This window comes from Xyrauchen texanus, chromosome 31 (assembly GCF_025860055.1).
Source record: "Xyrauchen texanus isolate HMW12.3.18 chromosome 31, RBS_HiC_50CHRs, whole genome shotgun sequence".
Taxonomy (NCBI): domain Eukaryota; kingdom Metazoa; phylum Chordata; class Actinopteri; order Cypriniformes; family Catostomidae; genus Xyrauchen; species Xyrauchen texanus.
This window is the reverse complement of record NC_068306.1, coordinates 16,468,897-16,487,446: the sequence shown is the minus strand read 5'-3', so window position 1 is coordinate 16,487,446 and position 18,550 is coordinate 16,468,897. Positions and strand designations below refer to the sequence as shown.

The following is an 18,550-nucleotide window of genomic DNA, read 5'->3' as shown; positions in this document are numbered from 1 at the left end:
AAATGTCAAAGCAAGTGTCATCTGGGCACAAATTAAGCCCTGATGTTTGATTAAAATATTGTTTGACTTTCTCTGTGTGGTTCACAAACAGAAAACGGACAAGAAAGCAAGGCATAAAATGTTTAAAAACATCTGGAATGAGATGAAAAAGATAAATCAATCATTTGTGTTAGAAGAACAGAACGGAACAGATGACAATAGATGAATTGTGCTCAAGAAATGTTTACGAATTCCTTAGTCCTACTCAGGTCTGTCAAGAGCCAACTGTGGGGTAATAATTAAACCTTGAAAGTGTTACGGAGAGAGAATGATCGAGATCAGTCATGGTCCCTTCTAATGTTGATTTCCCCTCATTGTCTAAAATGAATGGAGTCTGATGGTGCTGAATATGAGTCATTTTCTATTTCCAGTTGTGATACATCTCCAATGTCAATGCTTCCACACACTTCCAATGACTGTTTTTGTACTTCTGTCTCACTAGCAAGCCTCAAAATAGTTTTTTTTCCAGCTATTTTTATTATTAAAATAACTCCTCTCAAACAATACCCATGAGTGAAAGAGCCCTTTTCAAAATTACACTCTGAGACGTTATACAGTTTACCATCACTGCACTTGTTTTATTTAACTGTAGTTGTTAAATGTATTCCTTGGTTACAAAAAATGCTAGATAGTAATGCCATATTAAGAGTGTGTTAACTTGTGTCCGTTGCTGTGGAAACTGAGCTAGGCCATAATGATTTATGAAATGTGAAACCAGATTGACCCACCCCATTGTTAATGACTGGTTCTGTTTGCCAATGTTTGCTGATTCGACTAATTCACTGTAATAAATCACAATCACTCTTGTGTTTTACATATTTGCAAATAATAATGATTCTTCCTGGCATTTAGCACACCTCTAATTTAAAGGAACTGTTCACCTAAAAATCATAAATGATGCCATGCACATGTAATAATTGTGACTTTCTTGTTTCAGTCACTATTCACTTTAATTGCATCTTTTCTTTTTCCTCAAAATTGAAGTGAATGGTGACTGAGCCTGCCATTCTGCTTAATATCTCCTTTTGTGTTCCACAGAAGAAAGTTTGTCATATGGGTTGGGTATGACATGAGGGTGAGTAAATGATGACAGGATTTTTGGGTGAACTGTCCTTTTAAGCTATGAATATTCAGGGATCTACAATGACGGATTTCTTAAAGCACTGAGCATACGTTTAATAGGGATTCACTTCTAACTTGGCTTTTTCAGCAGAGCAGACAGCAGCATGGAAATCTCATCAGGACACAAGGCACTGACTGAGACATCTGAAGCCAGACGGCTGTTAAGCTCTGGCCATGTGCCGATGAATGCATGCACGTGTGGCTCATGTGTTTACATGAATGTTTTTTGTAGAATTCTATTGTTGTAGCTGTGGAAGTGAAAAACGAATGGCTGCTGATTCATAATTAGATTAGATTAAATTAATATTATTTAACTCATGGTTTTTAAGGAATGGCTCACCATTGTTTAAAGAATATATAACAGCATTTGTAGCACTTCTAACTTACTTGAAGCAAAGTATTTCTGAATGAAAGAGGATATAGAGCTGGCTTGATTTTATCCACTAGGTTTTTTGGATCATGAAAAGTTAAAGTATGATAATATTAATTATTATAATTTTTCTTCACCATTGTTGCCTTGGTTGCTTCAGCAGAAAAGTTGTTTCAGAAGTGGAGAAAGTTTGAAAGAAAGAAAAAAATGAGAGAATTATAATTTTTGGGTGAACTATTCCTTTAAGTAATGACTTCTGTCTATTTCTATATGTCAGCACAAGCTGTGGCATACGTGTAAGCATGCATGTGTGTTGATGACCCTGATTCACTTATTGATGTGCTTTGTGCTTTTATCACTCTAGAGTGATAATCCTTGGAGATACTGCCGCTTGTCTGCTCACACTTAATCCTGCTGTTCATACTACAGCACTGCCTGATCAGTGTTTACAATACAGCACACTGATAAAGGTCAAACACTGGGAAATTAATGCTGCATAATGTATCACCATATGTGACACCATATAAGACTTGCTGCCCATTGCCAGTTTTCCCTTCAGATAAATTGTAGGTTGATTTCCCCAAAAAGTGTAAACACTGTGGCTCAGTGGCTATAACAAAATATTTGCATTGTTTGTAGCATACCAACCAGACTGACAAAGCTACATTGTCTTAACCAATGGGGTGGAACTATTTGTCTACCAATGGCACCTGTTAGACAAAAATCGTTATTTGGTGTTGCTTAGTGGCGCAGAAATTACACACTTCACTTTTAAAACCTTGAGCTGTCTTGGGCATCATAGGCACGTTCTAATTTCATGAACATTTATGGAATTGTTATGGAATGGAATGGCAGAAATTCTGCATGACAAAATCTATTTTAGCTACATGCCATTAATTCAAGAGGCAGTTTGTTTTGGCAATACCTTTTTGAATGCACATCCTCTGGACAATCTTGAAAATGATAAAGCATTACACAGGATGTCTTGGACCCAGATTTCAGACTTCACAAAGGGTTGCTGAACAAGTCACAGCATGTTTGTGCTAAAGGGTAATGTCTTGGGAAAATATCTAAAATGCAACTAGATAAGCGTTTGTCGTTTTTATATGTTTTTTGTGGTTAGTTTGTTTTAGGAGGACTCTGTGAATCTACTCTGATTACTAATTCAACATGCAGACACACAGTTAATTGGAAGCTTAAGTCTTTAAATCCCCAAACAATTTTTTTTTATTACACTTACAGTCTTAATAGGATTTTACTGTACAATGATCTGAATTTCAGAATTTGTCATGCAGTACACAAAAATCATTAGTTTTGGTTAAGGCAAACATCAGTACTATTGCTCGTGAGCAGAGACGTTACTTGAATTACTTGACTAAACAATTGTATGTATGATTTTCACTTATCATCATAAAATGGGTCAAAAACTCCCATAGACTTGCATTGGAGCAGGGTCTCAAGCCATATATAGGGGGCCAGAATATCATAGAGACCACATAGCAACTTTCCAGAACACCCTAGCAACTACATAGCAATGCCCTATCACAGCTTAATTTAATTGTCCTTTTTTTGATACAGACAATCTTGATGGTATTTTATGGTGAAATGCAGACTTCATCTTGCACTACAGAAAAATCATTAAACATTTACTCATTTTAATTTACATACGTATGGGGTTTTAATTACAAGATAGCTGATGGTACTTATAGTTTCACCATATATTATGTAATCTAAAGGGATAAGTCACCCACAAATTAAAAGTCTGCCATCATTTACGCACCCTTTTGTTGTTCCAAACTTGTATGACTTTCTTCCATGGAACATAAAATGAGACATTAGGCAGAATGTTAGAGACTGACAGCCTCAGTGACTGTTCACTCTCATTGCATCTTTTTTTCCATACAATGAAATTGATTGGTGACTGAGGCGGTCATTTAGCCTAATACAGTGCATTCAGAACATATTAAGACCCCTTCATTTTTTTCTCACATTTTGTTATTTTGCAGCCTTATGCTAAAATGCTTTACATATTTTTTTACATCAATCTACAGCATACCCCATAATGACAAAGCAAAAACCTGATTTTTTATTACTTTGCAAATGTATAAAAAATAAATAAATAAAAAAACTGAAATATCACATAAGTATTCAGACCCTTTATTCAGTACTTAGTTGAAGCACCTTTAGCAGCGATTACAGCCTCAAGTGTTTTTGGGTGTGAAGCGACAAGATTTGCACACCTGCATTTGGGGATTTTCTGCCATTCTTCTCTGCAGATCCTCTCAAGCTCTGTCATGTTGGATGGGGACCGTTGGTGGACAGCCATTTTCAGGTCTCTGCAGAGATGTTTGATTGGGTTTAAGTCCGGGCTCTGGATGGGCCACTGAAGGACATTCACAGAGTTGTCTCGAAGTACTTCTGTAAGTTTCACTCATCTACACACATGATCTCTGGAGCTTAACCAAAGTGACCAACGGTTTCTTGGTCACCTCTCTTACCATGGACCTTCTGCCCCGATTGCTCAGTTTGGCCACTGAGCACTTCAATGCAGCTGATATTTTTATTTATTTATTTTAGTCCCCAGATCTGTGCCTCGACACTCCTCTCTCTGAGCTCTGCAGGCAGATCCTGTGGCTTGGTTTTTGCTCTGATATGCATTTTCATCTGTGAGACCTTATATAGACAGGTGTGTGCGCCATTCCAAATCATGTCCAAACAATTGAATTTGCCACAGGTGAATTTCAAAGATGATCCAGAGAAATTTACATTTCATGTGTCATAGCAAAGAGTCTGAATACTTATGTCAATGTGATATAATTTTTTTTTAAATTTTTTTTATTAATTTGTAGTTAATTAAAATCTTGGTTTTGCTTTGTCATTATTGGGTATGGAGTGTAGATTGATGTGATTTTTTTTTTTAAAGCATTTTAGTATAAGGCTGCAATATAATTTTGTTTAAAAAAAATGAAGGGGTCTGAATGATTTCTGAATGCACTGTATCTCCTTTTTGTGTTTAACAAAAGAAAGTAATACTGATTTGGAACAATATGAGGGTAAGTAAATTATGAAAGAATTCTAATTTTGGGGTAGCTAAGATATTGTTTAGTGTTGATGAAGAAAAAAGTGAGAGTGCAGTGCTTAGGAAATATGAAGAATGTGTCATTGGAATGCAAGGATCTTAAGAATGGGCAATACGTAGATTGTAGGAGTGAACACAAAGCTAGACATTCTGTGTGTGAGTGTAGCAACAGTGTGCTTTGTTTTGAAAAACTGTGTCATTGGTTAATTGTCTTTGCTTCTTCCTGTCGCAAAGAGTTCAGGATGTTTAAACAGAAGCAATCTGCGGGCTTGCGTGTTTGTGTCTAAAAACCTTTTGTGTATGTGTTTATAGACACTGGGTTTGGAACTTTATTGTGCTGGCAAGTAATTCTCTCTAGGTTTAGTTCTTTGTCCTCCCTGCCTCCAGGCGAAGAACAGGTTTATCTTTCGTTAATGACTGTGTGAATTGTGTGTAAGAAGATTAGTCATTATTTACTTTATTGAAAAGCTGCGGCCTTTCTGAAGGTGTTGGGTGGCTGTGTTTGTCTGTTTTTGCTTGGTAGGTGACATTGGAGGGCATTTCAGTTCAGTGAGTGGAGATATGACCACATTATGTCATTATATTTAGAAATATGAATCCCAGAATGCACATAGGTAATTGACTTTAAAAGGTAATAACTGTCCGTTCTGAAAATTTGAAAAAGCAGAAACATAAACAAGCACAAGAACTTTACGTATCATCTTTAGTGTGTCTGATATCAACACAGAAGTGAAACACAAACATTCTGAAGCTTCTTTAATACAGGTACTTATTTAAAATAATGGATAATTCTGCTAGAGATGTTGATTTTGTGCCAAGATTAAATTTCAACTGCATCTGGGAGAAACAGCTAGCATTTGTTTTATTTTTACACTTCCTTTTGTCTTTCATCATTTTTGGTGGAGTATTTTCCTGCAGACATTGTGATTGATTTAGGCTATGTTGCCATGAAACAAACACCCTTACATTGAAATACGAGCACAAGTGGTTACATTTAATTGACTAGGTGTGAACGGGGTCTGTATTCTTGCATAGCCAGACCTTAAACTTCAGCGGTCTGGACTGTATTGCAGCTTAAATTTGTCAAGAATTGCCCACTTAGGCAGGTAGGGCCATCTAACAGACATGTGAAGCAATCAGTAACGCACGATTTTGTTATTATATATAAATAAATAATTTGCAGTACTGTGCAAAAGTCTTAGGCACATAAGATGTTTCACAAAAGCATTTGTCTTAAGATGGTTATTATTATCTTCAGCTTTAATATGTCAGTAGGAAATATAAATGTTAGACTCCCAAACATTAATTTTGCAAATAGAAAAGATTAGAATAGAAGAACAGGGAGCTCTGCAACAGATGCCATGGCCCCCACAAAGCCCCCCACTGAACATTGTGTCAGTCTGAGATTAAAAGACAGAAGCAATTGAGACAGCCTAAATAGATAGAAGAACTGTGGTGAAGTCTCCAAGAAGCTTGGAACATCCTATCTGCCAACAACCAAGAAAAACTGTGTCCATGTGTACCTAGGAGATTTGGTGCTGTTTTAAAGGCAAAGGTGGTCACACCGAATATTTATTTAGCTTTTTTATGTTTACTGGATGACATTAAGTGATAAATTAAAACTATTTATGTCATTATTTTTGAAGACATCCTCACTATGCAAAATCTTTCCCAAGTGCCTAAAACCTTTGCACAGTACTGTATATAATGCAGTGGCAGTTTCCATGAACGGTTGCACAGAAAACACAAAGGAAAGTGTGAAAGTAGACTATTCACTTATCCTGCACCATAGCTCTCATTAATAATTAACACCCATGGACTGAAACAGGCCAACTAATCTAACCTTGACACCATGCCAACATTGTCACTCCGGATGCTCATCAGGGTTTAAAATTCCCTCAAGACTGCATTGTTGATCCTCTGACTTCAAACAGCTGGCCAGATCTATGACCTGTAAACCATGATTAAAACCTTCAAGGTTATGAAGGAATGGGATGTGAGGGCAGGGGGGCTTAGGTGAAGTCCTGGAGTGCAATTATGCAGCCAGTGGTGTCCACCCCCAGAACCCCCTTATCTACCTGAGCTGTTAACATCACTCATTATCTCTTTCCATGAAGGAGAAGAATTTCAATAATGCTGAGAGCTTGGGGACATTTTGTAACTTGATAAGCACATCAAGTTCTTTTGTCATGCACTATAAAAAACATTTTATATTTTCATGGAGATTCAGAAATGAAATTATGTATGAGATATTCTCTCACACTAAGATAACATCTCATACATGTTAATGTATGAGAAAGTGTTTTACACAGCTGTTTGTTTAACCTGCCGATTATGCTTTAGTGGGGCAGGGTCATTCCTGCTGCAAAATAAATAAATAAAAAATACAAATTGTATAGGAAACAGCATGTTTACATTATAATACTGTATATTTACAGTATGCTTACAGCTAGTATTCATCTGTAAGTCCAAGTATACATGACCCAGTCATAATGTATACTAAAGATTAATGCGAAACAGTACTGTTATTGACTTATTACAAACTGTACATGTACTTCCCTATTTTACAAGTTTGAAAGCACCTATCTCTGTGTGATAATAATATTGACATAGCAGCTGTGTAGCTGCTGCACATTACTTCATTTTCATTCTGGATTTTAATGGAGAATTAAAAGTTTTTGCAATGAAATGTCTTATTTTACCCTTAAACCCACAGAGACAGCAAAATGTGCAGTCTACAGAAGTCATTGTTGAGCAATGACTTTAGCTTTTTTTTCTCTCGATAAAACCTGTTAGCAAGCCTTGCTTAAATTCTGATTGTTTTAAAGGTATAGTTCATACAAAAATTTAAATTCTGTCATCATGCACTCCCCCTCATGTTGTTTCAAATCCATATTACGTGATTTATTCCGTGGAGCACAAAATAAGTTCCTCTCAAGATTTTTTTTTTTACCCATTTTTAATATTAACTAGGGCTGCACGATTTGGGGGAAATGTCATATTGCGATTATTGAGGTTAATATTGCGATATGCAATTGCGATATAATAAACAAATGGTAACATGAGTCAACTTGCTTGGTTATCAAGGAAAATGCACAAAATATATTACTGATAATGCTGAAATGTGTATTTCTCAACTCAAACATACAAACTAGCAACAACAACAACTAAAAATGCAGTGTTTTCAAATTAAAATATTTTTACAAAATTAAATAATAACATCTTTGCATTACTGCAAGCTTGTTATTTTCTCAATATTACACCTAAATAAAATGGAACAATAAATAAGAACATACACATTTTCATGAAAATAAGATTGTCCAAACAAACAGGGACATTTAAGCAGGATGAAACATGTACTTTCGATAAACTCTTTTGAAAAGGAAACTGGATATAAAAGTGTGGTTCACTCAAACCACTAAAACTGTTGTTGCTGTTGTTTTTTTGTTTTTTTAAATGACCAACTGGTATTTCCAAATCCTCTTTCTAAAAAGTTCTACTTATCGCTGGTACCTCTTGTCCAGTGAGTGGATCATTTTCTGAAATCCCACTTTGCTAACGGTGCATCATGTCTCTTTATATCTCTGTGAAGACTTGTCATATGGTGTGACACTCTCAAACACATCTGTAATTGTGCTTTGTTTTGTTTGGCTTACTGGCCTTTTTAATGTAGTTTTAGTCAATGAACACTGTAAACATTTTAGCCATAAGAGTATTATTGATAAGCATTTGTCAATCTTGTCTATCCAAAACCAATATATATATATATATATAGACACACACACATTTTATTGTTGTTGTCATTTTAGTGTTATTTTTCACATAAGATTGATCTTATCATGATGATCTTATCAATGATGCTACACGTTGCAAGCTGCAGACAGCGGGGGTGAGAGACGAGTATCTCTGTGTTAGATTGCTCTTCCGCGACTGGTTGAAGCGGCTGTGACCGCACCGAGAATGACAGTTTTGGAGTTTGTGTTTATTTACATGGCACGCTCCCATATTATATGGACTTTAATTAAGGATGAAATAAAGATATATCGCCAAGCCGTGATCTGTGTTTCTATCAGACATTCGAGCTGCAGACAACGGTGTTGAGAGAGGAGCGTCTCCGTGTTAGAGTGCGCATCACCCGGCAGAACTTTATATCTCTCCCGGTCAAGACACCCGCTCAGATTGTATTATTTGATCTTTAATTAAGGATGAAAAAAAGATATATGGCCAAGATGATCGGTGTTATTTTTTCTGGCCACCAGTTCAGTGTCTGTCTGCTCGGCGTCCATTTTCACCTGATTTCCACGCTGCACACCAGAAACTCATATGACTTGACCAACCATGCCACTCCCTAAACTGAGACTGACTGGTCATGTTTTTATTAGCGGTGTAGAAAATGGCAAACAGCTCTCAGAGAGAATGGGCTGTCACATCCACACATGCACTTGTTTATTTAATATAATCGCAGCATTTTGCCGTCATATAATCGCACAGGCTGACATCGCGATTGTGATATGATTAATCGTGCAGCACTAATATTCACTCATTTCAATTTCATAAAATTCCATCAAAGTGAATTGTGTAATGTTTAACCAGATTAAGAAAAATTTAAATATTTATTTATTTTATATTCTTATTATTATATGATTACTCTAAATTAAATTTGATGGAATGCGTAAATCTTGCAATTAATTTTTTGAGTGTTCATTCATTTTCATTGTATGGAAAAAAAGATGCAATGAAAGAGAATTATGACTGGGAGTAACATATGGCCCTTTATCTCCTTTTGTGTTACACTGAAGAAAGTCATATGGGTTTGTAACAACAAATAAACTATGTTGTAAATGATAACATAATTTTTTGTGTAAACTATCCCTCTAAGGTGGTATTAAAACAAGTACAAAGCTTTTGTTGGGGAGTCCTACAATGTACAGTTTACCTTTTAAGCTAGTTGGTGTACTCAAGTTCGAACTCGGACTCGAGTCTAAGTCACAAGTCCAATTTTAATGGACTTGGACTTGTCACGGTCTCCGATGCATTTTTACTCTGACTTGACTCGGACTCGCCTTTAGGACTCTGAATTTTACAAACATATAACGTAACATTGGCTTTGTCTTCATAATGATGTGCTCTCTACATTTAGTAGTACTATACATTCTGTGTATTTGATACTGCACATCAGTTTTCATGCGTATATGTCCTTACGTGTCCTTACATTATTCTGGCTGATAGCAGCAGCATGTTTTCTTTCAAAGTACTTTCTCGCCCGGGCGCCCGTGCTGTATGTGTGTGCGAGAAAGACATTGGCATTCGCCAGACGTGCTCTGCTGCTCTCATCCAGAAACATCAATAATGTAAGTACACTTTTAAAAGTATGTTACCCAACTCTGAAAATTATTAAATAGAACAAATGTTTTATCAGACTCACGTTACTACGCAAAGCCATTTCTAGCTGAAAATATGGACTATAACGAGAAAAAAATAACAACATAAAATATGCAACCTATAAGGGATATTTAAACTAATATGACAGATTAAATAGACCATGGAAATTGTACAACTCAGTCTGTCACATATTTGTTGTCCAACCTCTGTGTGTTACCTGTAAACTTGCATTTCAATGGCAAAAAAGACAGAATATAGAATGAAGAACACAAGTGAGGGGAGAAGTCTCTATTCACCCATTATCCATACTAAATATAATGTGAAAAAAATGAAACATCTTTGATTAATGTACAGATTTTGCTCTTATGGAAAGAAATTGGTACTATTATTCCCCAAAGTGGCATTCAACTGATCACAATGTATAGTCAGGACATTAATGAAACATGAAAAATTACTATTAAAATTTGAAGAAAACAAATTAAACTACTTCAAAGTGTTCTCATCAAAAAATCCTCCACGTGCAGCAATGACAGCTTTGCAGATTCTTGGCATTCTAGCTGTCAATTTGTCCAGATACTCAGGTGACATTTCACCCTACTCTTCCTGTAGCACTTGCCATAGATGTGGCTGTCTTGTCACGCACCTCACAGTCTAGCTGATCCCACAAAAGCTCAATGGGGTTAAATCCATAACACACTTTTCCAATTATCTGTTGTCTAATGTCTGTGTTCTTTGCCCACTCTAACCTTTTCTTTTTGTTTTTCTGTTTCAAATGTGGCTTTTTCTTAGTAATTCTTCCCATAAGGCCTGCACCCCTGACTCTTCTCTTAACTGTTGTACATGAAACTGGTGTTGAGCAGGTAGAATTCAATGAAGCTGTCAGCTGAGGACATGCGAGGCATCTATTTCTCAAACTAGAGACTCTGATGTACTAATTTTCTTGTTTAGTTGTACATCTGGCCTTCCACATCTCCTTCCACATTTTCATACAAAATTATAATTGTATATTATAAGTAATATTTTATATGATTTATGAAACCAGACAACACCACCAATTATATTATATTATGCAATAGTAATAATGTATACTGTATTTCTGTCCTAAATTCTTCATTCTCTCACATTATGTTAAGGCTCTCCGATAAAACCAAACCCTTATTTCGCATTAAGGAAAACATTTGAAATTCTATATGCATTCGAAAATATGTTTCTTTATCTCTTATCTCGAGAGTAATGGAATAAGCAAGCGTCTCCTCCTGCGTGTCATTTACATTGTGTGTATGAGCCAAGAACATTTGCCGTTGCGCAAATAAACAAAGTGAAACTATAAAAATCCTTGCTTGTATTTTTGTGGGAGTTTGGAGCGAACATCCGTAGACGTTACGCTAAACTGAGCACTTTAAAGCTGTTAACATGCTGCTCTGCTCTGAATGCGGCTGGTCCGTTCATTTTACGTGCTCAAATAATACAACAAGAACGGAACATGAGACACAAAAACATGTTATGGTAATCATGGTATGTCTATATTTGCTTAAAATTCCCATATGTTGACAGTAAATTGTGACTGGAATATGAAGTATGTAATGCAGCTATGTATGGCAAGCCACGAGGTACTTATGCCATAAAATGCAAAGCGGACTGGTACCTCTTTGCTTTCACATCGCAAAAAATCAATCGAACCACAAAAGGACCCACAAACGAACCGTACTCAGGAGGTGGTCTGATCACGGTTTGCTTTTGGGTCCTTTTAGGGGGGTCTGAGACCATTTGAGTTGTTCACATATACACATTATACCGTTTGAGAGCGCTTGGAGTTCTCAAACTAACTAGGTGTGAAAATGCCCTTAATTTTATATTCTGTTTAAATTTATGGGTATTATTAAATGTTTTAAAATAACCATTTATTAAATGTATTAAACACATTAAATATATTTTAATTAATTACATGTATTTCACCCATAATTCTAGATTGAAAAGTCAACAGAAATCAATAAGAAGTGTGTTGAAGGACAGTTTTGTCCTAAAGCATATGATTTCATTCTGAAACCACTTTGAAATTTGTTCAGCAGGAAACTAATCATAAAATGTGAATATTAAATGCAACAGATGTGTTTTTGTTGACAAATAATTTTTCTTAGTTGTGAAGGTTAAAATAAGCATAAAGTATTTATGCCATTATTAAGTATTTATGACAATTTTGGCTCTTCATTCAAAGTCACTTAGATTTATTTGGTAAAGAATCATTAGGGCAAGCACTTTTCATATGGAGCTCTGCTCACAGTATCTCACAGAATGACTGAACCAATAGTCTGATTCTGCACTCTATTATCTCTTGGACTGACACATGATGTAATGCTTTGTCTTCTTGTTGTGGGGGTGATCCCCAAAAGTACACAGAGTGAGCCATTTGCTTTCTGTCATGCTGACTAGAACACTGGAACCCTTCATTACAAGTCTATACTTATAGGTATGGATGACTCTCCTATCATTTAGGACACTTAGACTGGATTTAACGCTCAATTCAATCAATTAAGAGTCTTTAAAGGTATAGTTCACCCAAAAATGAAAATTCTCTCATCATTTACTCACCCGCATGCCATTCCAGTTACCAGCCCTTCTTTGCAAGTTCTTCTTTAGTTTTTTTGCCAATTTGCATCCACCTTTCTAATCCCCATCTACTGGGCATGGAGGAGAAAAAAGGGATAAATAAATAATAGTTGTTCATCAGCCCCATAGATGGCGATATACACAAAGAATGCAAATCACCAAAAAACAGATTTGTTTTAATTTGTGTTCAGCTGAAGAAAAAGTAATGCACATCTGTGGTGGCATGAGGGTGAGTAAATTATGAAAGCATTAAAATGTTTAGGTGAATTATACCTTTAAGCTTCCTCACCATCAGGTTTTGCCCAATGAAGTGGAGCTGTCATAATCCAATTCTTAAATGCATAAGGATGCTCTTTCGAAGTGTAGTGGGAACTGCTTCAGATGATTTCAGAGGGTTGATGAGTTTTATTTGATAAATGTCTTCATCCCTTAGTGTAAGGGGTAAAAACTATCTGGGTGTGCTTGTGTTTTTGCAGGGTGAAATTCATTGTACCAGCAATTTTACTGACAAGCAGACAGAGTTTTTCTTTTCATCCAATAAAACATGTGACTTACTGGTAGAGATGACACTTATAGAATGTTCTGTAGTCTTGTACATTCCCATGACCCATTGGTTATTTGGTTTGACCGCATTTACAACCACCTGCTAAGTTTGTTAGATAGCTCCACCTTGTGGTTGGTTAAGGAGATCCAAGGAAAATTGTGTCTGATATTTAAGTATTTTTGTGCTCTTCTAAATTATAAATCCATGTGTGCAGTTCAACGAAATTACCAATAGTCACATTGAAAAATAACATTGAACACACAAAGAGAAAAATAATATCTGCTATTAAATGATAAAAAATATTGCAGTTGTTCGTGAAAACTAGTCTGACTATAATACAATCTCTCTCTCTTTCTGTTCTCTTTTTAGGTGAACTGTTAAGCCAGCCCCGACCTGAGGGGCTGACTGAGATCATTTGCCCCAAAAACGGCACGGAGCGGGTCAGCGTGGCACTAGTTTACCCTCCAACCCCAACTGCAGTCAGCCCTAGTCATAAATGACACTTACTTTTCGGAACTTACCTGCCGGTGAATGGCCTCCACAAACAGATGCACCTCTTTTTCCTATATCTTATATGCACACGTGTACATACACAAGAGTGTGTGTTTGTGTTTGCAAACACATATACTTGTTTTGACACATGCGTGTGCCCCACTTACTTGTTGCCTCTGCCCTTGATGACGGTGATGACAGACCACTTAATGGATGATTGTCATAGGGAGACCATAATACTTACATGTAAGTACATAGAGGTACTTGCAGGGCTGCATTAATGCATGGGCTAACCTGAGCTTAAGACCAGGGCCACCAACTCACAGGGGGCCCCCACTTGCAACTTCCACTGCCACCATATTCTCCACCTTCGAACATTGCGGGAGGAGCGCATATAAAGGCGAATGTAATTGCTTTTGGCGGAGACTCTGATAAGGATGCAGAAACATTGTGCAACAGCAGCTGGCAAGCGGAGGGGTAATCACTGGCACGCGAGCAATAGTGAGAAAGAGGAGTATGGATTTTATTTACAGTTGAATTCAGAAGTTTACATACACTTGGGTTGAAGTCATTAAAACTAATTTTTTAACCACTCCACAGATATTAATATTAGTAAACTACAGTTTTGCCAAGTCGTTTAAGACATCTACTTTGTGCATAACACGAGTCATTTTTTCCAACATTTGTTTACAGACAGATTGTTTCACTTTTAATTGACTGTATCACAATTCTAGTGGGTCAGAAGTTTACAAACACTAAGTTAACTGTGCCTTTAAGAAGTTTGGACAATTCCAGAAATTATGTCAAGCCTTTAGACAATTAGCCAAATTGCCTCTTAGCTTATCAGGAGAAAATCAAAAGAAATCAGCCAAGACCTCAGAAAAAACATTGTGGACCTCCACAAGTCTGGTTCATCCCTTAGCAATTTCCAAAGGCCAGAAGGTACCACGTTCATCTGTAAAAACAATAGTACGCAAGTACAAACACCATGGAACAACGCACCCATCATACTGTTCAGGAAGAAGACGCATTCTGTCTCTGTACAAATGCGAAATGTACAAATCAATCCCAGAACAACAGCAAAGGACCTTGTGAAGATGCTGGAGGAAACGGGTAGACAAGTATCTATATCCACAGTAAAACGAGTCCTATATCAACATAACCTAAAAGTTTGCTCAGTAAGGATGAAGCCACTGGTCCAAAACTGCCATAAAAAAGCCAGACTACAGTTTGCAAGTGCACATGTGGACAGAGATATTACTTTTTGGAGAAATTTTTTCTGGTCTGATAAAACAAATATTTAACTGTTTGGCCATTATGAAAATTGTTATGTTTGGAGGAAAAAGGGTAGGGTTTACAAGCCAAAGAACACCATCCCAACCGTGAAGCATGGGGGTGGCAGCATCATGTTGTGGGGGTGCTTTGCTGCAGGAGGAACTGGTGCACTTCACAAAATAGATGGCATCATGAGGAAGGAATATTATGTGGATATATTGAAGCAACATCTTAAGACATCAGCCAGGAAGTTTAAGCTCGGTTGCAAATGAGCTTACAAATGGACAATGGCCTCAAGCATACCTCCAAAGTTGTGGCAAAATGGCTCAAGGACAACAAAGTCAAGGTATTGGAGTGGCAATCACAAATCCCTGACCTCAATACGATAGAAAATATGTAGCCAGAACTGAAAAAGCTGACAAACCTGACACAGTTACACCAGTTCTGTCTGGAGGAATGGTCCAAAATTCCAGTAACTTATTGTGAGAATCTTGTGGAAGGCTACCCAAAAAGTTTGACCCAAGTTAAACAATTTAAAGGCAATGCTACCACATACTAACAAAGTGCATATACATTTCTGACCCACTGGGAATGTGATGAATGAAATAAAAGCTTAAGTAAATCATTCTCTGCTATTATTCTGACATTTCACATTCTTAAAATATTGATCCTAACTGACCAAAGAGAATGTTTTCTACAATGAAAATGTATTTGGCTATGGTGTATGTAAACTTCTGACTTCAACTGTAGATGAAGTCCCTCACACACCTGCATGCCTGTCCACCTCTTGATATAATCCTTCCTCGTGATCACACATTATGTTTATGTAGTTATGTGCTGAATGAGATGCTAAACTATAAGTGTGATGAGACTAATCAAAAGACGCACTAATCAACAGACGAGCACAGCGCTTGCAAAACATTTGCACATCACGAGCCTGTGATAGGCTACTGTAAACGCGTCCACTTTGTGTCAGTCACACAGCATGTTGAACGCATTTCAGCATTTGTTTTAGAAAAAAAAAAAACACGATCCAAATAAGAACAAAAGCTATGTTTGAGATTTTAAATTCACAATCACGCTTTTTAAACCACAATGATGGGGTTCATCATGTTTTTGAATTTCATGAGAGGACTCAACCATGAGGATTTAGGGAAGAGGGTCGGCACAGTGATTAACAAGGAAAGGACCATTAAAAATGAACAAGAATTGTCAAAATGGTAAAATTCTAAATGGTAACAAAGTCAAAATCCAAAATGTTGGTCTAAAACAAGTTCAAATAATAACGGTCTGGTAACTGCCCACCCACCCACACCTGTCAGACTACAAGGGGGGGACTCATGTGACACTGAGCTCACAGTATCTTAATGTGGCCCTGGGTACTTGTAAAGGTTAATTAGGACTATTGAGCTTAATCATGTATATTATTTTCCATTACTAATCAGTAATCAGCATTAAAGCAATGCTCTGGGTTTAATACAAGTTAAGCTCAATCACCAGCATTTATTTTCCACAAAAAACATGTGCCATATGCTACAAATGCTGTCAGATGAGTTCTCAGAATATTCCTTTAAGTTAATTCTAAACTCATATGGTATGACTTTGGTGCATCCATTTGAATCATATGTTAAAAACAACAGCAATTGCACATTATTTAAAGTTGTCCTACCTTACCATTATGCTCCATATGTACATAAGTGTGCTTCTGATTGATTTTGGATCTCCACCCTCATTTAATTCTTTTATTTGTGCTCTCTTCTTTTTCAGGTTATCAGCTCTGACTGCCAACACATGATAAACTGAACATATTGGAAACACGTTGCAGTGACAACTCGTTTCATTTATGTACACCAATTGTTCCTTGGGCCCTCTGAAAAGCCTTTTAATCACTTTGAGTCTCAACTCCACTGGCTCAGCACGATGGTCTGAACCTTTCAGCTCAATTTAAGTTCTTGGAAATCACCAATTGTACCCAGAGGCATCTCTTAGACTGAAACTACATCTTGTCTGTGCTGTTGTGGGTGAATCTGCTGAACGAAATAGGAAATTGTTTCGCCCAGACATGAGTGTACTTTGATTAGTGGTGAAAAGTTGGAATTATGCTTTAAGTGTTCTCGGATGTCAAATGCATCCCTTTGAAATGCAGAGAAATAAAAAGACATTTAAAATAGAGAAATGTATTAGCGGAGGACTCTTAATAGTTAAGTTGTATCCAACATGCAAGTACAGAAATGTTGTCTGGTTGAGCATAAACCTTTTTGATCTCTAGTAATCGTCTGCATTCAGACATATTTTTTTTTTAGGGTGGTGAAGATAACAAATTTAAAATTATTTTAATGGCAGCCAAAGACATAAAAATGTTTCCCTGAACCATTCTGTTGTTCTTTATTTCTTTCTCTCTTTCTTTCTCCCATATATTCATTAACATGACTATTTTTTATAATGGCAAGGTGATGTTTTGTTCCTTGCCTTTGGATACATATGAACAGGAATAGTGATGTACTGTCGCAGATGTACAATAAATCAGCCAAGGATGTCTTCTCTTCTTGAAGAAAATTGTATATGCATATTTGACCTGTAATCTTAGTTGATTCATTCTGTAAGTAATTTCACAGAACGAAGCATATTGTACACATTTATCAAACTGAAAAATGCACATTAACAAGGACTAAGAAGAAAGACTTTTTTTTATAGAGTTGATTATTAAGGACTATTGAGTATCATTTTAATATTTCTCTTTTGGAGAGGAGAGATTCTGCAATATGTGATGTTTTGTGAGCAGTTGATAAACTTTTGTACATATTTTATTTTTGTAAGCTAATAAGCTGTCACCAATATCCCACATTATTTACTGTGCATTGTGCATGGCTACTGTGCTCAATTTTAAAACCACAAACTGAGTTCTAAGTTATAAAGCTGTTACTCTTTCTTATAGTAGGACCTTAAAAGCACCAAATATAAAGGCTGGTTTCCACACTGTTGTATTTTGTATTTCCTTTTTATATTTTCCTCCAATGCAGAAATAAATTGATAACACAATGCAAAATTACACAGAGACAAGAGTGTTAGCATAAAGTAAAGAGTGTACATGATTTAGGCGACAGACCAATAAGCCACAACATTAAAACCACCTGCCTAATTATGTGTAGGTCCCTCACGTGTTTCTAAAACAGCCCCAACACACATCTCAGAATAGTATTCTAACACAACCGGCACAAGGGGGACCTACACAATATTAGGCATGTGGTTTTAATGTTGTAGCTGATCGGTGTAAAGCAATGTTACTTAACATACAAAAACTTTTTTTGCAACCGTCACACAAATTATAATTGCAGAATTTATTAGAAAATTGTATGATGTAAAAATCCTATTTTTTATGTTTACTACTAGCATTATGATATTACACATATTCAGGTTTTACATTTATGCATTTGGCAGATGCTTTTATCCAAAACGACTTACAGTGCACTTATTACAGGGACAATCCCCCCCGGAGCAACCTGGAGTTAAGTGCCTTGCTCAAGGACACAATGGTGGTGGCCGTGGGGATCGAACCAGCGACCTTCTGATTAACAGTTATGCGCTTTAGTCCTCTACGCCACCACCACTATTTTCTAACTTAAAATGCTTTTTTGTGTGT

General features: G+C 36.5%; 1 protein-coding gene across 2 annotated transcripts in view; it reads left to right on the top strand.

The window, feature by feature from the left end:
- LOC127625454 (malignant fibrous histiocytoma-amplified sequence 1 homolog) overlaps positions 1–17,462 on the top strand; it is a 36,244-nt gene extending 18,782 nt beyond the window's left edge. The window contains exons 2-3 of one of the 2 annotated variants that reach the window (XR_007968287.1): positions 13,513–13,881; positions 16,678–17,462. Coding sequence is in view for 1 of the 2 variants with exons in the window: in XM_052100756.1 (XP_051956716.1) it covers positions 13,513–13,643 (131 nt within the window). In the remaining variant the exon portion in view is untranslated. The remainder of the gene's footprint in view (positions 1–13,512; positions 13,882–16,677) is intronic. The other variant, XM_052100756.1, reaches the window with a different exon arrangement.
- The last annotated feature ends 1,088 nt before the right edge of the window (positions 17,463–18,550 follow it).